Source organism: Taudactylus pleione, unplaced genomic scaffold, assembly GCF_031769625.1.
Source record: "Taudactylus pleione unplaced genomic scaffold, aTauple2 ptg000179l, whole genome shotgun sequence".
In the NCBI taxonomy this organism is placed as follows: domain Eukaryota; kingdom Metazoa; phylum Chordata; class Amphibia; order Anura; family Myobatrachidae; genus Taudactylus; species Taudactylus pleione.
The window spans coordinates 2088900-2116227 of record NW_028284581.1 but is presented as its reverse complement, the minus strand read 5'-3'; the positions used below and the strand labels follow the sequence as shown (position 1 = coordinate 2116227).

Here is a 27328-nt window from a genome sequence, read left to right as displayed (position 1 = left end):
CATAGTGTTTTGATAGGAGTGGTAGGCAGCACGTTCTACTTTATGTGAATTGCACGGTTTGTACAGTGACTGGCTCTTGTTTTGACTCTCCGGATTTCACTGTCTCTCCTCATCTCAGCCCCTGGTGGCTGCACAGTAATGCTATTCTTTATTGCTAATTATTAATGCTATTAGCGGCGGCTGAGGGATGTAGTCAGGATCCCAAAACTCAGAATGTCGATGGTCACAATACCAACAGTGGTATTCTGATAGTCACAATCCCGACAGATTCCGGGGTTAGAGTTAGGATACTTACCAAAATACATCTGGATTTTGACCGTCGGGTTGCTGCTGTCAGTATTCTGTAGAAAAAGGGGGGTGAGTGCTTAACTAATGCTAACTCATGCATGCGCACTGCGATGCATACATATGCGTAGTACGCACCATCGACCCATCTGCGTACGTGGTTGCAATTGCGATCCATGATGAATCAGGCCCCGTACTGACATTTTTATTTTAAAATAGGGATTTTCCCCAGCTTTTTCCCTGCTCATGGGCCATGAGCAAAAATCTGTGTTAAATCCCATGGATAGTTAATGAAAATTTTTGTCCAGCCACATTAAACCACATTTACCTGCGTTAATAGGTTATCACGGCTAATTAAATTCCCCTAAGTTTTGTAGTTTTTCTGCTACATCAAAAAAGTTTTTAATTTATTTTCTAAATTTTGTTATCACTTATAATGTATAATCACATTCACAGCAATTTTCTACTTTCTCTACACTTTTTGGAATATGAGTTTTAATGCAAAAAGAAAGTGAAAGAAAAAATTTACAAAGTATTAGCATAGAAATATTTGGCTCTTATATTTTTGGTTGTAGACGCAAATAAAGGAGCACTCAGCACTATACAATTATTTAGAAAAATAATTTAATCATAGTTAGTGGAAGAATAATCAAAAAATAATTTGCAAAGAGAATCAGGGTGACTAGTATTTAATGAGTACTTATAGCATTACTGTACCAGAATTCAAGATTATCTTAAAAGCTGATCAGTAAAACACAAATTAATTGTTTTATAGAAGAACAGATTTTCTACTATGCAACTGGATTATGTGGTCTCTTTAGACTTCTCCTTCTAACACATTGGCAGCATAATACAACATAAAGTACAATAGAAAAACAAAGCAATGCATACTGCCTTTCAGTAACAGGAGGCATACATGTGTATAACGGGATGCTGATGTGTAGTGTACTCTCATGTTAGTAATCCACTCAACATTTAATGGATAATTTACTGCTGTTTGGCATGTTTGTATACTGTAACTTCCCTGCAGCAATGCAAATGTTTATAAGGATATCAGCTTATACCACCACCATAAACATCACGAAAAGAAACACAGCAGAAAAAAAAGTGCAATTTTCTGTGTGCAGGTAAAGTAGATAAGAATCTTAAACCAGCTACTTCTCAAAGGTAATAGTTTCATAAAAATATATTATGTAATGTATGCAAGCTATCTCCAGTCAGTTAATAGATGGGGCTTATGTTAACTGGTGAATAATGTCTATTTAAGAGAAGGTTTGAGGACTCTGTGTAATCGTAATTTTAAACTGCAAAATGTTTCCTGGCTCAGCTGCAGACATGCTTTAAGTTTTAGATCACATCTTTTAAAAGTGAGCTTGTATCAAAAGAGATCATTTTCCAAGTCACTGTTCTGGTCGGTGGGTTTATTATAGGTGTTGTCAGATTCCACATCACCAATTTCACTACACTCTTCATCAGCTCTGGGGCTCTGTGTCATGCCACTCATTACGTTTTCTGGTGCATCAGAATCTAAGGTTTCAGGTGCTGCATAGGCTGCAGCTTCTTGTCTGTCATCGGGAATGAAAGAGCCTTCCCTTCTCCGCTCAGCTATGCTTGGTAAGGCCGTCATTGGTCTGTCACGTAGTCTTTTCTTTAGCTCCTCTTCCTTTGTCTGCAATATTTAAGCGTTACAATTAATGCCAGTCACACAATTCAACCAAAGCCAACATTATCTCATTTCATTTACTCCCTGAACAACAGTATTAGAGATAAAATATTACAGGCAATAATGAGCAATTCTCTAACATGGTGATGGAATGTACGAGTGAGAACTGTTTATGAGATTAATTGTAATAACATATAAAAAAAGGAATGACTTTCATAGTAACTATTATATCAGGTTATTTTGCCATGTGATATCCCTGAAGACATATATAGATCCTTCATAAAGGCCTCTGAATACCGCAGCGTTTTTGGCATTACTAAAATGTAGGTTATAAAGTTGGTGCTTGCTTTCATCGAGATCTTGCTAACGGCTAAGGGCCTGATTTAGAGATGGACGCAATGGAAATTTTTACGCAGATCGAGCGATTGTTTGCTAATGCGCATATGCAAATGCAGTACTGTGCACGCCCAGTGATTGCATTGCGATTACGCACACACAAAGTACCCACTCGCAAAGTGAGTGACAGGTAGTCAGCATTTGGGAGAGGTAACGGGGGGATGGTTAGCAAAACGCAGTCGTGTCTGACTGTTTAAACGGCATTTCGTGGGCGTGCATAAATTAGGCATTGCGATCTCTTTAGCAGCACGAGAGCTCACTGCATGTCAGGTGAGCTGCGGAGTATGTGGCTGATCAGACCTGCCGCAGATGAAGCATGGCTGCCTGTTGTGCTTCGATGGTACCAATGTTTACGCTGTTGCACATAGTCATACAGATATGAGAAGGCAGCAGTGTCCCTATGCTTGGACGTGCTTTGGAAAGCATTAGCATGAGAGTATGCAGCTGCGATTGCATTACCACCCGTCTCTGAATCAGGCCCTAAGTCTACAAAAATGTGAAAAGATTACAATGTTAATTTAAAAAAAAAACAGGTGTCATGAATCATTAATAGAATGTATGTAATGGCTGCTTTTCCTGCACTGTGCACAAATTGTTTCCATGGGAACAGTGAATTAATGTATAAGCCCACCTATTCACTGACCCCTCATTTTACTGACATCATGGACGGCTGTAAACACCTAATGACAACAGCTTTCATTCTGCCTGTTTCAACCCCAACACACACAACTTTTAGGAGAATGACATGGCAGAAAGCAAGTGCAATTATTATTATTCTTTATTTAAAATTCGGCAACATATTAGACAGCGATGTACATTGATGGACGTATGATACAAATAAATAATGTACAGTGATTTGTAACAAAAGGCAAAGATGGTCCTGCAAAAATGAGCTTACAAACGGAAAAGCAGTTGAAGCTGGTGGAAGGGAAAATGGTGTTGGCAACTGTAAGACAGCAGCATTATCAGCCCCCAATATTAAAGCTGCTCAGGGGCAGAACTATAGGAGACAATGGAGGCACCTGCTGCTGGGCTCCAGCACTGAAGGGGCACCTCCTCCATAGCCCACAATATATTCACCCCACTTAGGGCTTTAGTGTACAGTCATGGCCGCCCATTACATGGCACCTCTTCCTGGCAACTGGGAAGCCGCTATACACTAGTGGAGAGCTCTGTGTCAGACCATCAGCTGCCGCCTCTGCCTATCTATTGCCTACTCATTGGTGTTGTTGCTCCTCAGCAGCTTGTCAGTGTCACACACTGGGCGCCCCCCTCACCCACAACTCTCTGTCTCACTCCTCCATACAGTGTCAGCAGCTGTGACAGAGGGGCACCAAATGAGAACTTGCCTTCGGGCGTCTGGGATGAATTTACGCCACTGAAGCTGCTACTGATGGTTTGTATTGCTGTGCAACTTTCAGTGGGTGGTAAGATTGGTGTGTAGAGACAATTGAAGGTTCACTTCCTTCACTGCTATATTAACAACAATACATGGCAGGTACTTTTTTCATTTATAGGGGGAGATGTACCAAGCCTTGGAGAGAGATAAAGTGGAGTAGTTGCCAAAAGCAACCAATCAGCACTGTCATTTCAAAGATTGTGTTAAGCTGGGTACACACTATACGATATATCGTACGTTATATATCATTCCGTCACGCAGGGCCGTAATTACTGTAGTGCGACCAGTGCCCTGCAGGGCAGGGGGTGCTGTTTGGGCATGTCAGTTTACCTGTTTATTATCATTCTCACTTGTAGCTTCCTCTTCTTTTATCCCCAGCATCTTCTGGCCTCTCCTATCTATTCCCTGGCCCTTCCCCATGAGGCCATGGCCCTTTTTCAGGTGCACTATCTTATATCCCTATTTCAAAAATGGGAGGGGGGGGCACCAATGCTCTCTCTGGCACAGAGCACCAAGAAGTCTAGTTACGGCTCTGCCGACAAGGCTCGGAACGATATATCGTACACATCATATACTGTGTACGTCCAATCTGTTGTTAACAATGGTTGTTTATTGCCTCGTCCCATCTTCTGTTCTGTATGGCAGATGGGATGATGCAATCAGAGCCGGATTTAGATCTCATGGGGCCCTAGGCAAGATACCAGTTTTGGGGCCCCCCTCCCTCAAACATTCCATAGCACTATATTTTAATTTCTGATTCTCAGCACAGAACCCCCCTCCTCCTCTTACAGCACAGACCCACTCTTTCACTGACCCCTCTCCCGTCTCAGCATACACCCACCCTCATGCAATGCCCCCCAGTAGCAGTGCCCCTTATGCAATGCCCCCTATAGCAGTGCCCATTATGCAATGCCCCCTGTAGCAATGCCCCTTATGCAATGCCCCCTGTAGCAGTGCCCATTAAGCAGGGACCCTTATGCAATGCCCCCTGTAGCAGTGCCCATTATGTAATGCCCCCTGTAGCAGCGCCCCTTATGCAGGGCCCATATGCAGTGCCCCCTGTAGTTGTGCCCATATGTACTGCCCCCTGTAGTTGTGCCCTTTAAAGTAGTGCCCCTGTAGTAGTATTAGTGCCCCTGTAGTTGTTCCCTTTACAGTAGTGCCCCTGTTGTAGTAGTGCCCCTGTAGTTGTGCCCTTTAAAGTAGTGCCCCTGTAGTAGTAGTAGTGCCCCTGTAGTAGTAATAGTGGCCCTGTAGTAGTAGTAATGCCCCTGTAGTTGTGCCCTTTAAAGTTGTGCCCCTGTAGTAGTAATGCCCCTGTAGTAGTGCCCCTTTAGTTGTGCCCTTTGCCCCTGTAGTAGTAGTCCCCCACCCCCGTCCCCTACTTACCTGACTCCACGCGGCCGTCGGCCGGGCTGCCACTCCCGCTGCCGTACTGACTGGATTTAACTTGATCCAGCAGTCGCGGCCACGAAGGATCCTCACGTCGCGGGTGACGTCATGACATCACCCGCGCAGTGCATCACTGGGAACGCTGGCTCTGAAGAGATCGGAGGCTTCCTTATCCTCTGATCACTTCAGAGGCCAGCGTTCACTGGCCCTGTACTGAAACGCCACCTCCTCCTTCACTTTCCTGGTAGGAGCAGGGCTCTGGATATGGCGCTGCTGCTGCTGGCACCGGCCGGTGAGAGGAGACACAGCAGCAGCACGTCCAGAGCCCTGCTTCTACCAGGACAGGGAAGGAGGAGGTGGCGTTAAAATGCAAGCCTTCTCCAGGGCCGGATTCCCGGGGGGGGGGGGGCCCGAAGCCGGGCCCCTTGGGACCCGCCGGGCCCTAGGCATCTGCCTAGGATGCATAGCGGTAAATCCGGCCCTGGATGCAATGAACGATGTGGTGCTGTTACATTCAGCATATAACTACACTTTGTGCCATTATACACCGAATTGTGCAGTGTGTACTGCATACGTTATGTATCATTAAATTGCATTGCACCAACGCTGGGTCACACATTGTATAGTGTGTACCCAGCTTAAGACAAATGACAGTTTGCTGATTTGTTGCTTTGGGAAACTTCTCCACTTTGCTTTCTTTCCACGGCTTGATACATCTCACATAAAATGAACAATAAGGAAATATTTCGTTTTGTACACCAAAATTAATTAATGATGATGACTGCTGAACACACATAGGGTCCCATTTATTCACGTAACTTATTACCAGTGGCATATTTTGTTTAGTATACAGTGATACTGGTATTCATCATTATTTACCACTCCAACAAGGTCCAGCAATGATCCCCAGCGACGTCTTCACTTCTGTTGCTGGCAGCGACGGGTTTCTGTGCCATGCGCATAACACTTTTACCCAGCAGTGCCTGGAAGGCTTCAATGAAGCCAGAAAAGCTACTGTTGGGTCCCCATTGAGGTCCTCATTGCCAGAAGGACGTTCAGGCAAATTGGTTAAATCTGTTTGATTTAAACAGCTTGTTTGAACAACAGCTTTCATCCATTTTCCGATGTTTAGGAGCAAATGGCTGATTGTCATTTGCTCCCATACATTACCGGATTTTCATTCCAACCAACCAACTAGTTGGATGATTGGAGGAAAGTTGGCCTGGTGTAGCCAGCTTTAGTGCCTTGAGGGCCGAGTTTGGGAACCTCTGCCTTAGGGAATTCAGGGCCTGATTCAGAGCCGGACGCTATTTGCGTACGGTCGTTCAGAAAAAGGGGCCGGCTGTTTAAATTGAACGCTCGCTCTTTGCGGTATGTTGATGCCTCTATGTCTGAGCGTGCAAATGAAACATGCGCTCGCTATTTTGTAAAGACGCCCCCTGGCCGTTCGCATCATACGTCATCTCCGCTATTTATTAGATTAATCGAGTACATCGAAAGGCGTCTGAACTGCTCGCAGTGCTTGTGGTAGGTTTTATTTCCCGCAATCACTGCGAGCAGTTCAGGCTAAAAGACAACCAAGTGACGTGATCGATGACACTCCCTTACTAATTATGCACACCCATTAAACGCCCGTTTTGACCGTTTGGCATGCCTGCATTCGGATCTCCACTCCCCGTTTTCAAGCACTTTCCCCTGTTACCACCCACAAACGCCTCATTCTGTCACTCAAATTAGCAGCCCCTCGCTGTTTTGCGAGCGCACGATTTCCAACCGCAATGACTGGTTGGCGCATTCGCATTACGACCCATATGCATGCGCACATGTGCGAACATCGCTCAGAGCGAGTGAGCGGCCGCTTACGAGCGGCTCTGAATCAGGCCCTCAGCCCTATGCCAGCAGGGTTCATTGTTATACTGTGACCGACAATGCCTGGGATAGCCTGCTGCTGGTTTCCCTTTTGCATGGTAACTCCTACACTCATTATCCCTCTATATTGTTGGTAACCAGCCAGGCAGCAGGATGCTGGTTTTCTGTTTTCTTTAAATTCATCTGTTTTTAAGAAATAAAAATATATGCTGGTGCATCCTTCTCAGGATGTATGTCCCAGCAAGGTTTAAAGAGCATACTCTAGAGATGCATCCGACAGTGGAAATCAAAATGGGTTTACCTGCCCACAAACCTGTCTCCTCTCCAGGCATAAAGGACCACAAATGCTATTTGCCTATAGCTTACAATCAGGGGCACCGAGATGGGGGGAGGAGGCGGGTACTAATTACTCAGGCCTGAGCTTGTTGGAGGGCCCCGGGTCTTACGTCACCCCGCTCCCTCTTACCTGTCAGCAGCCCAGCACACGCTGCTGGGTGCTGGACTGCAGTGGGAGACTGCTCGTTGCTGCTGAGCAGCAGCAGCAGTCTCCTCTGCTTGTGGGAGCGATCACACTGATCGCGCCCCCCCCCCCCCTGGATTTGCACCAGGCTGAGGGGCTCACAGCACTCCCTTCTCAGGATGTATGTCTCAGCATACTCTAGAAATGCATCCGAGTGTGGTATTCAAATTGGGTTTACCTGCCCACAGACCTGTCTCCTCTCCAGGCATAAGGGGTCACAAGTGCTAGTTACCTATAACTTACAATCAGGGGCGCCGAGAGGGGTGGGAGCGGGTTGGAGGGGCCCAGCGGGGGCCCGGGTTTTAGTCTCCCCCCTCCCTCTTACCAGTCAGCAGCCCAGCACATGCAACACACAATCTGATCATGTAACTGACGTCCTATAAATCAGTAATCTGACTGTCATAGAGATATACAGGGTGGAAAAATGGAAGAAATCAGCGCTATAGGTATACAGCACAAAAAAAATGATCGTAAACAATGCGGTTGGGTCAATAAACGTGGTATAACATTTAATATATTTCCATAAAAACATTCAATTATATTTGATAAATTTGAAAAATAAAAACCAACTGAGGCTCAAATACTTAAAAAGTTCCATAGACCGGTGTATTCAGTGGGAGTAGAAGAAGTTGTCCATTCTGCTTGTGCACTTTTTTTGGAATTGAGGTATAACCCTTTAAATAATAAAGACACAGGGCAAAATTTACTAAGCGGCGGGTTCTAAACCCCGGCGGTTTGGTGGCGGGTTCTATTCTGTTCTAAACCCTGGTGGTTTGGTGGCAGTTTTACAGCGGTTTCTAAATGACAGCCCTGTTCTATTCTATTCTAAAATGTGTTTTGGCGGCAGTTTTGCAATCTGCAGATTTACTAAGGCCAAAACTGCTGCAAAACTTCCATCAAAACACATTTTAGAATAGAATAGAACAGGGCTGTCATTTAGAAACTGCTACAAAACCGCCACCAAACCACCAGGGTTTAGAACAGAATAGAACCCGCCATCAAACTCCCATCAAACCACCAGGGTTTAGAACCCGCCACTTAGTAAATTTTGCCCACAGTAACTAGATATAGTAAACAAAATAGTAATCGGCCAGTATATATCCAACAACGTAGCAGAGTTATTACCCAGTTTATGAGGTGCCATATGGGTCCTGCTGGCACGAAATTCCGGCCATTGTGGTGCAGGAACACAGTGAATCCGTCTTGGCAAATATTCTTTAATAAATAATGCTGGTCCAGAGATAACAAAGTCCACAGTGGGTGTCTTGTTCAAAGTGTTAGTGCAAAGGCTCAATGCGTTTCAATGTGGAAGCACCCATGTCTTCCCAGAGGCGCCGAGAGGGGATAGGAGCGGGTACTTATTACCCAGACCCGGGCTTGTTGGAGGGGCCCGGCGGTGCACCCCCTCCCGCTTACCTGACAGCAGCCCAGCACACGCTGCTATGTGCTGGGTTGCAGTGGGAGACTGCTCCCTGGATTAGAGCCAGGCTGAGGGGCTCACAGTGCCCCCTCCCCAGCGCTGTAACTATGATTTTTTCCTTTCTTTCTAAGGGTGCATGGCCATACCTCCCGCAATTAGGCCATGCACCCTCCCCCCGGGCCGGCTCTCTACGGCCCTGCTTACAATGCAGTAACATTTTATTGAGCATGTACAGAGAGGCAAAATGGTTTGATGCTCACAGTTGGAAGCTCAACTCTAAATCACACCCTATATGTCACAGAAACTGTTCATTTGAGGATGTTTATCTGAAACAAGCTAATTCAATGTTAGTAAAATTTAGCTCTAGAGCAGTGACATGTGGGTGAGGTCAATGGCTGGGAAGGCACACATGGAGATATGTCTGAGCGCTGGGAGCCTGTCTCACCCCCTACTCACTGTAACTCTCCCCTCGCTACACTAAGCTTCAGTGTCCATTGATTCTCCTACCTGCATCACTGTGTCTTCTCTTGTTTCTGCTGACTGAGCTCCGATCTCTAAACACTTCCTGGTCACATGACACATCCAAGGTGTCCATCAGTGCTCAAGGCATGCCCCCCATACTCAGAGGCATGCCTCTATTAACTCTCTTTCTGTGCAGCTTACTGCCCGTGGTGTGGCCCTCCCCCAGCTCTGCAAGCAGTGTCTGACTATACAGAAGTGAGGCTGACCTGTTGCTGCCTCATCTCTTATCTCCTCGCAGTCGCAGGGAGCTCCACAAAGCTGGTGAGTATTAACTATGAAAATTATTATAATAAACAAAGAAGATATTTATTTATGGACAGGCTAAGCCTCCTTGAAGCCAAAAATTAATCTATAGAGAAATTTGAGTCCATTAGAGACTTGGCTTTCATCTGTAAATATAATAGTGCACATATGAAAATGATAGAAGTTATTAAGAGAAATTATAGAATTCTCAAACAAAATAACATTCTGAGAGGTGTTGCCCTCTAAGCCCTCAATTGTGTACAGAAAGAACAAGTCTTAAAAACAGTACTAGCCACAAGCCACTTTAACACTTCTAAAGTCAGTAAACATATGACTTCAATGACCCAATTAGATCAATGACTACCCATAAGACCCTTTGATTTCTACAGATGTAGCAAGACTCGTTGCACTATGTGCAAGACTGCAAGTACATACCTAGAAAAACAGTGAACATCCCTGTTGGTGAGAATAAGGAGATACATACAGTCACCAGTTTCATTAACTGTGACTCTATGTATGTCATTTATCTCCTAACATGTGGATATGGGCTACGCTATGTTGGTCATACCACCAGATCACTGTAAAGATGCTTTATGGAACACCGCTGCAATATTATTAATAAGTAACCAGGGCCGGCTCCAGGGTTCTGAGCACCCTGTGCCGGACCCTGAGAGAGCGCCCTAAGACCGCGCACGGCGAATCCGTGCGTGACCGATTTTGGGGCGGGGCCTAATTACTATAGGCCACGCCCCCTGTGTGACATTATTTGGCGGTGTGCCCACATGGCACGCCTTCAAATAACGTCAGGCTGGGGGTAAAGCCCAGCACTCCGTCACTGGCTGGGCTTCCCCCAGCCCTCTCCTGTCAGTGAATGGTTGCCGTGCACATGCGCGCGGCATCCATTCACTCTCCGGGGGTCCGGCACCGCCGCACAGCTGCGGCGGTGGGGGTCCCCAGCCTCCCTATTTTACCACCCGCGGGAGACTTTGGCCCGCGAGTGGAACAGCGCTGAAATTGGGATGCTGGGGAGGGGTGCGCCCTCTACGGGTGGCGCCCTTGTGCGACCGCACTGGTCGAACACCCCTAGAGCCGTCCCTGAAAATAGAAACCCATAGTGTGCTCAATCATTTCTTAAGATTTCATGATAGAGATCAGTGGTGGTTCTTACCTTTTCCAGTTCGGGGGGCTGCAGTTTAGGACTCCAAAGTACCTAATCTTGTACTGCGCATGTGCAAAAGTCGGGCTGGGGGAAAAAAAATCCGTGCAAGCGCAGCTGTAGTAGCCCCTAGAAGCACATTAAAGCCAGCGATCAGAACAGAGCAGGCTTCCTGCTGGAAGCCTACTGTGCTGATCACACTCCGGACTGGCAGCCCCTCAAGGGGAGGAGTTTCCTCCCCTGAGACTGACAGCCCTGTGTGAGATTAGCAGGTGAGATTAACCAACATGAAGGGCAGGTCTACACAGGGAGACTGTCTTCTGCTCCCTGCTGTGCCTGCTCTGCTATTGATCACGCCGGTGACTGGGGGATGCCAGAGTCAGGGCAGAGCTCACTGGTTGGGATTCGCAGTGGAGGATTTTTACTGGGGGGGCTGCGGTCCCCTAGGTAGAATCCACCACTGCTAGTGATTCCTCCACTTTGTGGGTTGTGGGATTGGAAGATAGGGGTCTATTCATGTAGATTTGCGGTACTGAATTGCTACTTTTCACTATAGATCGCATCAGTTAAATGAAAAACCGGGGTACCGAGTGAAGCGCAGTCCGGTGAAGCAGAGCTGGGGGAGGGGGGCTTCTCCTGTGTCATGTCCTCCAGCGCTAAATAAGTCGGCTGCTGCCCTGGTCCTCTATCATTATGACCGTCAAGCTGGCTGCTGTTTAAACAAGAAGGGGAGCTCTCTCCCTCCCTGTAGGCGGTGTGTCCTGTGCCCCATCATTGCTTGCTTTTCCCAGCCTGCCTTCGCTGCCCGGTTCCCGTCCCTCTCTCTCTACTGCGGCTGCACTAGTCTCACTGGCTGGGCTTTGGATTTAGAAGTCCAGCAGGATTTAAATGTGGAGTGCTGGCGGGTATATATGGTAGAAATATGCTTCACCCATGTACACATACATCGCGCTGCTGTCACCCATTGTTTATACTTACTGTATTAAAAATATAACTCCTGGCAAGTCACCCCGCAGCAGGGATCAGGAGGAGGGACGGCAGTATACAGTCATTTGCTGCTGTACACTGAACGGGAGGAGTTACTCACTGATACAGGAGAGGAAGCAGAAAGAAATGGCTCTTTACTGCCCTTTCTCCTCCATGGGACTGTTGATAAATCTGTTATTAAGCTATCCACATTAAGACTCCATCTTGTTACAAGATGGTGTGTGCCTTTAAATATTCATAGCTTTAAATGTAAAATATTAGAAAGACTGATTTCTGCTGAGCTATGAGCCGAAGAACCTTGGAATGTCTAAACATGCAGATAAAGACTGTGGGCCTGATTCAGAGCTGCACGCTATTTGCGTTAGCTCGGTCAGAAAAAGTGGCCGGCTATTTAAATGGAGCGCTCGCTCTTTGCGGTCTGTTGACGCCTCTATGTGTGAGCGAGCGAACGAAACATGCGCTCGCTATTTTGTAAAGACGTCCCCTGGCCGCTCGCATTCTACGTCATCTCCGCTATTTATTAGATTAATCGAGTACATCGAAAGGCATCTGAACTGCTCGCAGTGCTTGTGGTAGATTTATCCTACCGCAATCATGCAAACAGTTCAGGCTAAGAGACAACCAAGTGACGTGGTCGATGACGCTGCTTTGTTAATTATTCACACCCTTAAAACACCCGTTTTGACCGTTTGGCACGCCTGCGATCGGATCTCCACTCCTCGTTTTCAAGCATCTTCCCCTGTTACCACCCACAAACGCCTCATCCTGTCACTCAAATTAGCAGGCACTCGCTATTTGGCGAGTGCTCGATTTCCGATCGCACTGACTGGTTGGTGCATGCGCATTACGACCCATATGCATGCGCAGTTGTGCGAACATCGCTCGGAGCGAACGAGCGGCCGCTTATGAGCGGCTCTGAATCAGGCCCTGTGTATCCTTACCCCCCCCCCCCTAACATTCTCACAAGTACTCCCAATATTAACCTTGTAGAACAATGAATGTCTGTATTTTCTGTAATTATGCATGTCACAGTTTGAGATCAACCTCTTTGTAAATACGCCTATAAAGTGTATGCTTTTCTGTAATACAGTTAGCTGAATCATGAACACAAAACTGGTAGCGTGTTAATTCCATCTCCAGAGTATACTCTGTAATGCAAGGGTCTGACATACACTAATGAGCTTGGGGTGGTGATTAATTACAGTAGATTGGTTCCGATCTATCACTGTGTTACGCCATCTTAGGTTGGCGTTATTATTTTTTCAAAGAGAATGGTAAACTGAGTTTACCATTGCTTTATGAATTGCAGGCAGATCGTTCTCGCAATACTTGTGAATGGGGAAGCGAAATTTGCTGAAAATAGGGAAACCGCAGAAGAAATCTGAGAGTTCTCTGCGGTAACCCTGTACTTGAATAGCCCTTTTTTCACAGCTCAAGAATGAAATAAAGGGCTTTTCACTGTTTTATGAATAGACCTCATATTCCAATAACAACTGGAGGAGGTGATAGTTTTAAAAACCTATGTAGACAGGAGGTCTACTGGATGTTTAACATAAATATATTACATTCAGAAAGGCCTCAACGAGTTCATAGAACTAAATTCCATTATTTGAGATCCAGCTGTGATAGACGAAGGGGGAAGTAAGGTTCTCTGTCACCTTCCTAATGCCTACACATTCATGAGATCATCAATAACTTCACCACCAACTCTCAATGTCCCTGGTTCCCCTTCCTATCCCCATCTTCCTGACAGCACCCTGTTTTGTTGCTTAAGTTATATCTAACCTTTATTAACTGGTACATATAGTTGAATGATTAAGTTGCTCATATAAATAGTCATTGTCTTTTATGATTTTGTAACCTGCTTAGTTGTACTTTCTTATTAAATTATATGTATCTAAGGAATGAAATATTGATCTTTATATCATAAAATAATTATGTGATAATTGACAAAAAATTTAATTTGTACATATGTTTAGTTAATATATATATAATTTTTTTTCATCTAAAAACTCCCTTAATGTGTATATTAAAAGTACCAGATTGAAGCTATGTAGAAGAAATATATATATACTGTATACAACTATGGATCAGCGTTGTGTCTGATAATCATCAGAAGAACAGCAGACTGTCTATGTAGTTCAACTAACAAGGCCATGTGATCCATGTTGACGTCGCTGTGTTTATATTCTTACAGTGTTCCCTCTGAGTGATGATATAACATGATGCCTGCCATTGATTGGCCGAATGGGTCACATGGTATACAGTCACATGATTGCATGAAGTAACATTAACTCCCTCCAATGTTTATTGCGATTGTGGCAATTCATTAGTGCATAAGACATGCGGTCATGTGACTCAGGACTAAATAGTGACCAAATGGAGAAATAAGAATGACTGCGATAGGGATCATACAGCAAACATGTACTGATTGGTCAGATTCATCATGTGACCTTGCCGGTCACCTGACACAATCTGGGGATTACTACATGGATGAATGTAAGCTTATTACTATAATTCTTTTCAATTTGTACTACATTTTGTGATGTAATACTAGATGTAGTTAGATTGCCTTTAATGCATTATATCAATTTTTTAATTTTTCAATGCGGTCTGGTTAATTGTGAACACACATGTTATTCATGCTGTAATCTTTGATCTATGTAAAGCCAAGACATATGCTCCTGAGGAAGATGCAGGGCCGTTTAGAGCTGGCCCAGGGGGTGTGGTCTAATTGTGGGACTGTGGCCACATCCCTAAAGAAAAAAAAAAGGAAAAAAAATCGTAGATGCAGCACTGGGGAGGGGAGCGCTCTGAGCCCCTCAGCCTAGCGCTAATCCAGGGGGGGCGTGATCAGTGTGATTGCTTTCCATCAGAGGCAGAGGAGACTGCTGCAGCTCAGCAGCAGCGAGCAGTCTTCCACTGCAGCCCAGAACACAGAAGCGTGTGCTGGGCTGCTGTCAGGTAAGCGGGAAGAGGGGCGGCATCAGATCCCGCCCACTGCCGGGCCCCTTTAACAAGCCCAGGTCTGGGTAATTAGTACCTGCTCCCTCCCCCCTCTCTCGGCACCCCTGGGAATACGTGGGTACTTCCACATTGGAACGCGTTGAGCCTTTGCACTGACACTTTGAACAAGACACCCACTGTGAACTTTACTATCTGCGGACCAGCACTATTTATTGGAGAATATTTGCCAAGACGGATTTGCCGTCTTCCTGCACCACTATGGCTGGAGTTTCATGCCAGCAGGATCCATATGGCACCTCATAAACTGGGTAATAAATCAAGTAAAGAACACAGTTTAGCGCTGGAAGAAAATTGGGATAATCCCACAGCTGTTTTTAGATCCCTGATTAGACTGCTGCTTCAATTTCAATATGAATACCTGCTACATTTAACTTGCCTTGTAATAGCATGGATATGTCATAGACTAGTTTTACTAGATTCTCAGATCTTATACAGTATATGTGTTTTATGTCATTAGGTTATATTGGTAATATATACCTTTTTTTATATCTCTCATGATTAAATTGTTGATAAACATTTAGACAGCGCTTCATTATTCTATTTAATTTATTTCTGGGTAATAAATCTCCTACTTTGCCTGACATATACTGGACAATTACTTTTTTGTTTACTATATCCAGTGACTGTCTTTATTATTTAAAGGGGTATACCTCAAATCCCAAAAAAGTGCACAAGTAGAATAGACATAACTTCTTCTACTCCCACTGAATAGACCGGTCTATGGAACTTTTTAATTATTTGAGCCTCAATCAGTTGGTTTTTATTTTTCATATTTATCAAATTTACTTGAATGTTTTTATGGAAATATACTAAATGTGATACTATGTTTATTGACCCAACCGCATTGTTTACGATCATTTTTGTGCTGGATACCTATAGCGCTGATCTCTTCCATTTTTACACCCTATATATCTCTATGACAGTCAGATTAGTGATTACATGATCACGTTGTGTGTTTTGTGTGCTGGGCTGCTGACTGGTCAGAGGAAGGGGGGAGACGTAGAACCCGGGTCCCCGTCAGGCTTCTCCGTCAAGTCAGATTAGTGATTTATAGGAAGTTTCGATAAACATTATTAGCAAATATTGTTACCTTTCTTCTTTCTTCTGCAGCCCTCATTTTGGTTTCAAGGTCCTCCTTAGTTAAACTTTTGTTTTTCTTCTTTATGGTTTTGAGTTTTTCCAGCTTTGCAGGCGGTCTCCTTAGTGATTTCCCTGGTGTTTCCATCTAGAGGGAAGATTCCAGGACAGTTTATAGGGGAATATAACCTTTCCTACAAAATTACAATGCTGGGTGTAAGGGGCTGAGAACTGAGAATTGTGCCATTTTAGCTTAGCCTGTGCCAAAAGCTCTGCTACTATGTTCAGTATACAGTAAATCATCATCATATTAGTCTTGTATCTAACAAAGAGAAGGAAATTATCACAGCCATACAATATAAGGTATGCAGTCGGGATGCTGACGGTCTAAATCCCGACTGTCTAATCTCGGCAAGGGTCCCTTTACAGGCGTCGAAATCCCGGCGCCTGTCATTTTACCTACGCCGGGAGCCTGACGACCGGCATCCCGATCGAAGGTAAGCCGGGCGCGGACAGCCGTGGAGGTAGGGTTATGGGCTCCCAGGGGGGACAGGGTTAGGCAGCCCCCTGGGAGGGTTAGGTTTAGGCTAGGGGAAGGGGGGGGTTAGGGTTAGGCACCCCCGGGGGGAGGTTAGGGTTAGGCACCCACCCCCCTGGGAGACTTAGGTTTAGGCTGCGGGGAAGGGTCGAATACGTTTAGGCATTTAGAGGGGGGTTACAGTTAGGCACTTTGGGGGAGGTTAGGGTTGGGCACCCCTAAGGGAGGGTTAGGGGGGGGGGAGTAGTTAGCTGCTGTTGGGATCTTCACCTCTGCCAGGTTTCCGCTGTCGGCAGGCGATAAATCATACCAATCCCCAATATAAACACTGGGATCAGCCAAAGCAATTGGTACTTGTTCTTTTAGCATTACAGAACAGCCCTCTAGAAATAAATACTTCAATGTTTAGGAAGAAGATGAGGTAGAAGAAAGAAATACCTTTTTTCTATACTCACCATGACATCGTATGCTTCCCCATTGCTCACAACCTTGCTCTGGCCCTGTATTATCCCTTGGGTCATAAGCTCCTCCAAGATATCAGAGGACGTCTGCCTTTCTCTTACTACTGCTTCTTTATTCCGTAGGGATAAGTCTGCAACAAAAAGTAATATAAACCTCTCCATATACTGCACTGTACACTATCCACAGATGTGCCCTTATACACCGTGGCTTCAGTCATGCAAAATAGCCCCTTTCAGTGTGCCAGGTCCTTCAGCCGTGCATTTATTTTGCTGAAAATGTACCTATTTTCGCGTAAATTAAACAACGGGAAGCGACAAAACTACTTTGCTAGCTTTCTGTACACTGATCATTTTGATATGAGACACTTTTATCTGTGTGAGACTGTGGGCCTGATTCAGCTTAGGATAGAATTGCAAAGCTGCACGCAAGCAGTTTTGCAATTCCAGTAATGCAGCAGGAGGCGTCACATCTTCTGCATGCATCATTTATCCGAGCTGCATTGTACAATGCAGCATCGGATAATCTGTGAGAACATCGGCCGGCTAAGTGAACCATAGGGTCACACAAGCCGGCCGCCGCAGATGAGAGAAAGAGGCAAGGAAATCTCTGTCAGCCGATGGAGATCCTGGCCTCTTCCCTCCCCCAATGGTGGCGACATGTTTTGGGAAACAGAGGCCGATGCTTCCCCCTCCCTCCCACAAACGGCAGCAGACTGTCAATTATGGACAGCCTACTGCCGCACTGTGTGCGAACACGCAGGACCTGCAATGCACATGCGCCTGTGCAGATTCCCAAACATCGGGAATCTGCGTTCACTGCTGAATCAGGCCCTATTCTGAATATGTATATGAAGTGCTACAATACAGCGGTCATGGCTTTAACTCCAAGTTCCATTGTGCTTCATCTGCCCCATTGTACCGTATGTGTTTAAAACTAATTAGTGTCTGGTGAATGTCACAGCATGGCGTCTCTAGTACACTGCGAGTGGTGTTTTGCTGCGTCTGCTATGCAAATGAGATGCACTATTTAAAGAAAATGATGATATGCTACTTCTCGTGCAGAGGCTCAGTAGTGTCCAGCTCCTGGTATCATATGATATATTGATGCTAGTTGTATGAGGACACATCTGTATACACTGCACACATACTATTCTACAATACATTGTCATCATGTAGTAATGAGTTACAGATGCTCTTTAGCACAAGGGAAATATGGGTAAACCTGTGAGAAATATCTCCTGTTAAGCTGGTGGGGTGGGAGAAAGCAAGGAGTTGGTCAGGTATAATATGTTCTCACCATGAAACCTTGCACTAATATTGGGAATACTATGTATAATTACATTGCACCTTTGGGCCTAATTCAGAGATATATGTAAACCCATTTACACACATCTCCAATGTTTTAGATCTCAGCATGCGCAGAGGCCGCAACATGCATGTGCAGATCTGGTGCTGCAATGTCGCTTGCAGTGCCCCAAAAGCCACAGTATGATTGAAATGCCGCTTTCATTTGGGGGTGGCAATGGCAAAGGACAGCAATGCAGGTAGTGCCGAAACTAGTGGCTGCATCCTTGGACGCGCCCCGGCAGCATGAATTCACCGGATATCCTGAGTAACCTGAGGGTTACTCAGATGTCCGATGATCATGCAGTTGATGCGATGCTGCATCTTCGGATGCAGCAAGGGATTACAAAAGCCTGCAGTGGACATCTTATTACACAAGACACCACCTGTGGCTTTTGCATATTTTAGCACAGCTGCTGTGTAAAGCATCCATCTCTGAACTAGGGCCCTCATTCAGAGCCGTTCGCTATTTGCGTTCGTTCGTTCAAAAACAAGGGGTGGCTATGCAAATGATCCGTTCGCACATTGCAGTCTGTTCACACCTCTAAGTCTGAACGAGCGAGCAAAACATACGCTCGTTTATTTGATAAAAACGCCCCCTGGCCGCTCGCACCATATGTCATGTCCGCTATTTATTAGATTAATCGAGTACATCGAACAGGATATGAACTGCTCGCTATTCTTGTGGTTGGTTTTTTCAACCGCTATTTTGCGAGCAGTTCTGAGTTAAAAAAAACCAAGTGACGTGGTCATTGACCCTGCTGTATTAATTATGCACACCCATAAAACGCCCGTTTTGACCTTTAAGCACGCCTGCGATCGGATCTCCACTCCCCGTTTTCAAGCACCTTCCCCTGTTACCACCCACATACGCCTCATTCTGTCACTCAAAATAGCAGGCCCTCGCTATATTGCGTACAAATGATTTTCGGCCGTACTGACTGGTTCGTGCATGCGTACTAAAAACCGTACGCATGCGCAGATGTGCGAACATCGCTCGGAACGAGCGTACTGCCGCTAGCGAGTGGCTCTGAATGAGGGCCCAGGTCCTTTGTTTATTCATTCACCTCACTCATTAGGCAAAAACAAAGCTTTACCTGTAACAAAAACAACTGCATTCATTTACCATAGTCCTTTGAAACTGTAAAACATTTTGGGGTATATTTACTGAAGTGCGGGTTTATAGAAGTGGAGATGTTGCCCATAGAAACCAATCAATTTCAACTTAACATTTATCTAGCACCTTCTAGAAGATAATAGCTAGAAACTGATTGGTTTCTATGGGCAACATCTCCATTTCTAAAAACCCACACTTTAGTAAATATACCCCTTTGTTTCATTGCACTTGATAATTGTTACACAAACCCCTGGCTATTCCATGCAGGGTACACTAGGAAAAAATATAAATCATCATCGGGTAAAGTAAAAATAATGTGTAAATAAAGCACCTCAGTATATAACAAATGCTAGGATCATTGAGTTACAAAATAACCAAAAAATTAGAGCATTCCAGTCACATGCTGTGGTACCTTTTCTGAGATAATAGGACCACTTGATGCACTCCAGTACACAAGCAGTGAGCGTCCCCTTTCACTGCATGAACAGGTTTATTCAATTAGAGAACTCTCTTTTGTCTGCAGGTCAATGATATGAAGTTAGGGGTTATTGCTGCTAGGATACTGCTATTCAAGTTGTGTCTAATTACATATTTTGCTTTCCCTGTTTGAATGAAAGAAACAATATACATTGTCTTCTGTGGTTGTCAATTTAGTTTGCACTTGCAGAACAGAGCTCAAACATTCATGAGCCAATACTTTGTTTAACTTTTCAAAAAGAAATGTTTATTTTAAGGATTATTCAGATAGTGTCCTCTTATCAAGTTTTGTACTGAAATTTGAGGACTTGTGAAAGTTTTGTCTAGGTCAATATAAGTCTTAATATAATGTTTCATTCATATTTAACCATCTCTATTGAATCAATTAACAATAGACAATAAGGATCTGTTATGAAAATAATGAACAGATATAGATGTTACATGATTTTAGATAAGGGGCTCACTCAGATGAGCCCCCTGTATTAGGCAAATAGGGGCGTAGTGGACGTTATATTAAACAGGGGTTGACTAAAACATATTTATTGTGGAGGATGACCAAATGACCAGGTGTGTTATTCGTAGTTTTGTAAATGTGCAAATGCGTGTGCAAGCCAATGAGAATAAAATGGCAACAGTATGGTGCTTAATGAGACCCAGTATGCTGTACTATTTTATTTATTTGCTTTTCAAATTACTCCATTAAATATGGATATATTTCACAAAATCAAAAAAAGTACATCAAGCACTGTTTTTTAAATGAACAAAATGTCAACAATGCATATGTTACGATCACTGCTCTTGTGGTTTATTGTGCAGTTACAATTTGGAAGCACATGATATATTCTCGAGTGAGCTTCATGTTACACCAGTAAAGAAGGATTTTTTGGAGCAATTTCTCATAAGTCTCTTGCTGGGATAGTTAATCTGATAAGAGCTGTCCAAGCAAAGAGTAAATAGTAAATGAGTAGCTCCTGCTATCATTTTACTGCTGGGTGTGTACCCGACTTAAGTACTGCATATGTGTGGCCATCAACGTACACATGTGCAAGCATTGGCTCCTGGAGATGGATCCAAAGATTCCTCTCCGAATAAAATATTGAAAAAAGTACCATTAGCTATCACCAACTCAAGGGGTCAGGGGTCGCTTGAAGCTTGAAAAATTGGAGAAGAGGGCAGTCCACATGGAAGGAAATGGGGACTACTGTATAATACATTATTTAACTGAATGCAGGAGAAGTTTCTGATAACTCCCGTATTCAGCCTTAGGTAATTTTATGGAAACATAAATCATGCTGAAACTTTCCATATGATTTAAGGGGGTTATAAGGATGATAAATAGGCCCCAAACTCTTATGCCAGGGGCAGAACTATGGGAGACAATGGAGGCACCTGCTGCCGGGTGCCAGCACTGAAGGGGCACCTCCTCCATTGCCCACAATATATTCACCCCACTTAGGGCTGTAAATATGTACCCGGAATGTACCGTCATGGCCGCCCAATACATGGCACCTCTTGCCGGCACCTGAGAAGCTACCGTATACTAGTGGAGGGCTCCGTGTCAGACTATCAGATGCTGCTTCCGTCTATCTACAGCCTGCCCTGCTAATTGATGTCACTGCTCCTCAGCAGCTCCTCATGCCAGTGTAACTCTGGCGCCCCCCTACACCCACAACTCCCTGGTGGCAGCTCTAGCCGGAGCCCGAGCATAAGCGTGGCTACAGATTTTTCAGGAGCTGGATGTCAACAAGGATGCACCAGGTAGAGCTGTGGGGCATGGGAGGCGGGGGCCTGGAGCACCAGCGACTGAGTCTGGGGGCGGATCTTTGGTGAAGCAACTTCCCGGCATGTGAAGCATATGAAGCATTTTGTGATTTGTATTTCCACCACAGTAGCAGTCTTACAGTATCTCGACTCAAACTCAGTCCTCAAAGCCCCCACATCAGGTGGTTTTCCCCTCCATCAGGGGTATCAGGAGGGCTCCCCACCCACATCAGTTTGTTTTCCCCTCCATCAGGGGTATCAGGAGAGCTCCCCACCCTACATCAGATGGCTTTCACCTCCATCTGGAGGACTCTCAGCCTAGCATAGCTATATATACCCGAAAAATGGGGGGGGGGGGGGGCGGATATCCTGCAAATTTACTATAGCAAATAGGCCTAATAGAAAAAAATTCACATATTCTATATTAGTGTTTTTGTGTATATGGATAGATAGATAGATAGATAGATAGATAGATAGATAGATAGATAGATATGCACCATATTTTCCCTTTTTTTTAGGGGTGGGGGGGGCAACAAATTCTAACTTGCCTACTGGCATCTGAGATGAACTAAGCCACTGTCCTATGCTGTATAAACCTAGAAGAATTTAGACTGTAAACATTTACCATTGTTTACCATTTGCTGTTCTTGGAGAAAACACTGTTTCAGTTACTCTCCCGGGTAGATGGTTGCCTACACCTTCATCATCAAGACCCACTCCACTATCCATTGTTCCTTTTGACAATGCTGATCCATCTCTGCCACTGGAACCATTGTTTTTTGGTGACTTAAGTTCATCCTGCAAAAAAATTGATTAATATACACAAGTCAGCGAGCAAACTATATTTGACGGATGCAAATGTAATTGTCTCCCACTTGGTACAGTTTAGTTGAGTGCTACATCATACTAGATACTGTACAATTCTGAGTGACATGGCAAAGAGCAGAGATCCATCCAGGGCTGCTACAGTAATTTGAATCATGGTAGACAACTTATAAAAATGTTTAGGGGTGCTCTTGTTACACTGCCAAATATGATTGAAAAATGTCATGCATAAAGATGGTTACTGGCAGCACCAAAATTTGTGGGGGAGGCGTGCCCAAGCACCACCAGCACCCAGAGAGCTGAATTCTATGGTTTGCGTGGTATGTGTTGAATGAGCTACCTGAATGGATGACTGCAGTTGATGCTTAATCAAGTGATGAATTCAGTACACACCATGCCGTGTCCATTTCCAGGTGCCAGTTCTGAAAGTTCTTTGCTTCTCTTCCTGACAAATAACACTAATTGGTGAGCACAATCAGGGAACATAGGGGGGAATTCAATTCAACACTCTCCGACCACACTGCGCACTGAATTGAATAGCTCCGGGAGCTCGCTCCTGGCGCTATTCAATTCGCGTTGAATTGAATCGCCCCATAGAATGCCCTGGTGGGATTGGGGTCTTACAGAATAAAGTGTGTACTTGAGGGGGCTCAAGGTGTAAAACCACTTTATAAACCTCTGTATTTATTTATTATTTATAGAATCCTGGATACAATGTTACTGTGTATATATTATTATTATTATTTTTAATAATAGACTTTAATAATAGACTTTATTTATAGGGTGCCACATGTGGTCTGCAGTGCCATACAAAGGGTAAAACAATAAGACAGTACAGGGTAGAACAGTACAGTACAATACAGTAGACAAGCAGCAAACAGCACTACAAATCATAACACAGACACTGATGCAAGAGGTTCAAAGGGAATATTCAGCATAAACTGAAACTTGTAGCTATTAGCGTGGGTGCAGTTAATGGGTCTAGGTCGTCTGAAGAAACAAAAACAGAGTGGAGTCCAGGGGCAGAAAGTTCAAGGAGGAGGTGTAGAGTGTAGCTGGTGTGCAAGAGTGGTAGCAGGGGCATATCTATAATGGGTACAGGGTGTGCGGGGCACGTCGGAGCGGGGGTCCGGTGCTCTAAAAATGACTGGAAAATGGCCACCGCGGCCATTTTCTTGTCGTTTGCACATGCACAGAACAGGGAAAATGGCTGCCACTGCCATTTTCCCGTAGACCTGTGCATACTCTATAGATCATGGGCGCACTCTAGTGCCCAGAGCAGAGCCGGATTTAGACCTCATGGGGCCCTAGGCAAGATACCTGTTTGGGGCCCCCCTTCCCTCAAACACTCCTGTGCATATATTATAGTAGACTTTGCTGGAGCAAGATACACATGGCATATACACACGCATCTATATATATATATATATATATATATATATACATATATATACACATACACAGTACTATGATGTGTGCATATTGCTCCAGTGACACCTACTGTAATATATGCACAATTATTACAGAAGGTGTTACTAGACCACATTATGTAATGTATATATTTATATATACATGGGACAGGAACAAACAGAGGTAGACAGGAGGAAAGGGGAAAAAATAGGGCGAGATGAGAGGAAAGTGGGACGGACAGAAGGAGATCAGAGGAAAGGGGAAGGACAGAGGACCTCATTCAGACCCACTTGCAAGTGCTGAGCGCTCGCAAGCAGGTCGATGTTTAGGCCCTGTACACGCGCAGCGGCCGCACTTTGCGTGCGCAAGCCCCGGAGCGAGAGAGAAATTCTCTCGCTCCGGAGCTCACTACAAAAGGGGCGGCTGTCGATGGTGATCGACAGCTTGCCCCGTTTTGGAGGCGTGGCGGGGGGGTGGTTTCACAACCATCAGCGGTGATGTCAGTGGGGAGCTTCCTGCTCGATCAGAGCAGGAAGCTCCCTGGGGCTTGCGGTTGCCAAGACCCAACCTTAGGGTCTCGTCGCAAGCCCCGATGGTCGCAATGGTCTTGACCATCGCGACCATCAACCTGGTCGGGCGCTAAGCTGCGGGTGCTAACCCACAGCTTAGCTAGCGGCCAGGAAGCCGCACTACAAACCACAAGCGGCCGCCCACATTCAGAGCGACCGCTCGCATTTTGCGAGCGCCTCTGAATGAGGGCCAGAGTGAGATGGGAGGAAAGGGGGGTGTACAGAGGGAAACGGAGGCGGAAAGGGGGACAAACAGAGGAAGACGTGATGAAAAGGGGAAGAAAGAAAGAGGGAAGAACAGAGTGATACAAGAGAAGGTGGGGGAAAAGAAAAATACCTAAACAATAGCTAGTGACTACCGAAAACAAATAAAAAATGTAATAAAAAAAATATGTATATATATATATATATATATATAATAAAGTCTGTACATATACACACATACAGTAAGTATTACACAGGTACAGTAAACTTACCCAGAAAGCCTCTTTCTGTCTGTGCTGGGTCATGTCTTGATAGGCAGAAGGTAGGTGAAATCAGTTGGGGGAGTGGAAGTATCCTGCATTGGAGGCTGGCTCAGGCTGCAATGCACACTGGGGGAGGGGGGACACTCACTATGACTGCGTGGGGGGCTGAGAGCAGGGTAGCCTGTGGGGGGGGGCTGAGAGCAGGGTAGCCTGCGGGGGGGGGGGGATGAGCGCAGGGTAGGCTGCGGGGAGGCTGGGTACACTCCAAGGGAGAAGGCTGCAATCGAGGAGGAGGCTGGCTGCAGTGCTCTCATGGTGACTGCGGGTGGAGGGAGCGGCGTGCTGGCTGGCTACAGCAGCACAGGCTATGGAGGAGATTGAGTTGGTTGGAGGAGCTGGGCTAGTTCAGCGCACGCTGCGGGGAGGGGAGCTGGCTACACTGCGGGAGGGGAGATGGCCGCTGGCTACACTGCGGGGAGAGGACCTTGCCGCTGGCTACACTGAGGATGAGACATGGGAGAGGAGACTGGCTGCGCTGCACTCGCTGTTAATGTAGTGACATCACGTGATGGGGGTGGAGCTGATTGAGACGAGGAGCAGGCAGGAAATGGAGCCGTGCTGCTGCTATACTGCCTATATGTCAAGTCGCAGTTGTTCAAACACAGTGTAGAAAATTCTCTCCAGGGCCGGATATCGTGGAAGGGGGGGCCCGGCCACGGGCCCCTTGGGACCAGACGGGCCCTAGACGGCCGCCTGGGTTTCCTAATGGTTAATCCGGCCCTGGCCCAGAGTATATAACTCCGGCGCTGGCCATGCAAAGCTCAGTGCGCTGCCGGCCGCTGGACAGAGAGGAGGGGGCCCATATCGGAGACTGCACACGGGCCCCCTCCTCTCTAGAAACGCCCCTGAGTAGTAGGTAATAAAACAGGAAGATGGAGGGCACTGCTCATGGAACTTGCAGTCTAAAGGGAAAGAGGAGACAAACTGAAGACATAAGGTTGAACCAGTGTAATGGGAGCTAAGGTCAGCAAGCAGGAGTGAGAGAATTGGAGAGAGTAAGAGGGTGAGGTAGACTATGTGGTGACATGGTTAAGTGGAGGACAGATATGCTTTTATGAACATGTGGGTTTTCAGCACCCACTTGAAGCAATGCAGGCTGGGGAATAGTTTGATGGAATGAGGGAAATCGTTCCAATGGTTGGGGGCAGCATGGGAGAAATCAAATTCTGGAGTGAGATGTGGTAACAAGAGGAGCCGTTATATCAATATAGTTGGCTATGGCATGTCCTGAGATCGACATGCGCAGTGGGAGTGGGGACACGCGCTGCAGGTCTCTCTGCTTTCCCAACCAAAGGCTTCTACACCATAGGTGACAGAGTGGAGGGGCGAGCCATGGCTAGGCCAGGAGCCAGCCGAAAGATGTTATAGCCGGAGTAAGTGAAGAGAGATAAAGAGGAGAGACCCCTTGACCCAAAGAATACTGGGTCCAAATATAATAGTAATTGTATAATTAAACATTTCCACTAAATAAACCAGTTATAAGCAATCAATATAATGTGCTTCTGTTTCCATGATTTATAATGCTCAAATACTTTTGTCTATACTAAAGAATACATAGACAATTCTTATTTCCCAATTACGTATTTGATATTTTGCACTGTGGTATCTATGTGATACTATTATTATTTGTTTTCAGTATTTAAGTCAAACAGAAATCCATATTTTATCTGACTCCAAAAGTAGCATTTTTGGTAACATCATTTTTGAAATTAAGATTTTGGAAGAACAAATAAACATGTTAATTAAGTATGCGATACCCAAATACTGTTGCTCGAGATCAATTAAATATACTGATGTTAATGAGTTAAATAACATTACGAATGCTCTAGATTCTAACCAAGTTCTTTTCTGTTGTACTGTATGTACACTATTTGCAAAAAACATTTACATTGCTATATTAGCAAACTAAAATAAGAATCAGAAAGGAATTACACACATCCATCCAACAAATTCATCATTAGGTGTGGAATACCGCAGATATTAGTCTATGAATCAGCAGGGTTTCATACACGTATTTTATTAGTAAGTCAATCACTTTACATATTTTTTTACATGTACTAGATCCTGAACTATGCATGACCAGTGGGATGCTGAACCTATCTTTCCTATCTATGTACAGTATGTGGAGTGGACCCTTGCTGATCACTTTTACAGAAGGGAGGTTGTATGTATAGAAGCGCCCCATGATGTACACACAAAAAGCTAGATGTCGATTTACATGCATACTGTATATTCTGACCTGGGCTCCCGGCTTGCCTGTCGCTCCCCACCCGCTTTTCCTCCCGTCGGACGACTGAACCGCCAGCACTTTGGTGCTCTTGCATCCCATGGTGACGGTGCCCT

At 45.2% G+C, this 27328-nt stretch overlaps 1 protein-coding gene across 1 annotated transcript; it reads right to left on the bottom strand.

Moving 5' to 3' along the window:
- Positions 1–926: 926 nt before the first annotated feature.
- Positions 927–27328, bottom strand: STMND1 (stathmin domain containing 1). The gene is made up of 5 exons (XM_088475951.1): positions 27225–27328; positions 22290–22452; positions 16950–17086; positions 15970–16104; positions 927–1954 (listed from the first exon to the last, which is right to left on the bottom strand). Exons 1-5 carry the CDS (start codon positions 27312–27314, stop codon positions 1664–1666), a joined length of 816 nt encoding a protein of 271 aa, XP_088332077.1. The 5' UTR covers positions 27315–27328; the 3' UTR covers positions 927–1663.

Excerpts from the sequence above, each read along its gene's own strand:
- STMND1 (XM_088475951.1), bottom strand. The coding sequence starts at position 27,314 with ATGGGATGCAAGAGCACCAAAGTGCTGGCGGTTCAGTCGTCCGACGGG. Across the intron at positions 22,453-27,224 it reads CAGGCAAGCCGGGAGCCCAG|GATGAACTTAAGTCACCAAA; the intron begins GTCAGAATATAC and ends ATTTTTTTGCAG. Across the intron at positions 16,105-16,949 it reads GGGAAGCATACGATGTCATG|ATGGAAACACCAGGGAAATC; the intron begins GTGAGTATAGAA and ends TCTTCCCTCTAG.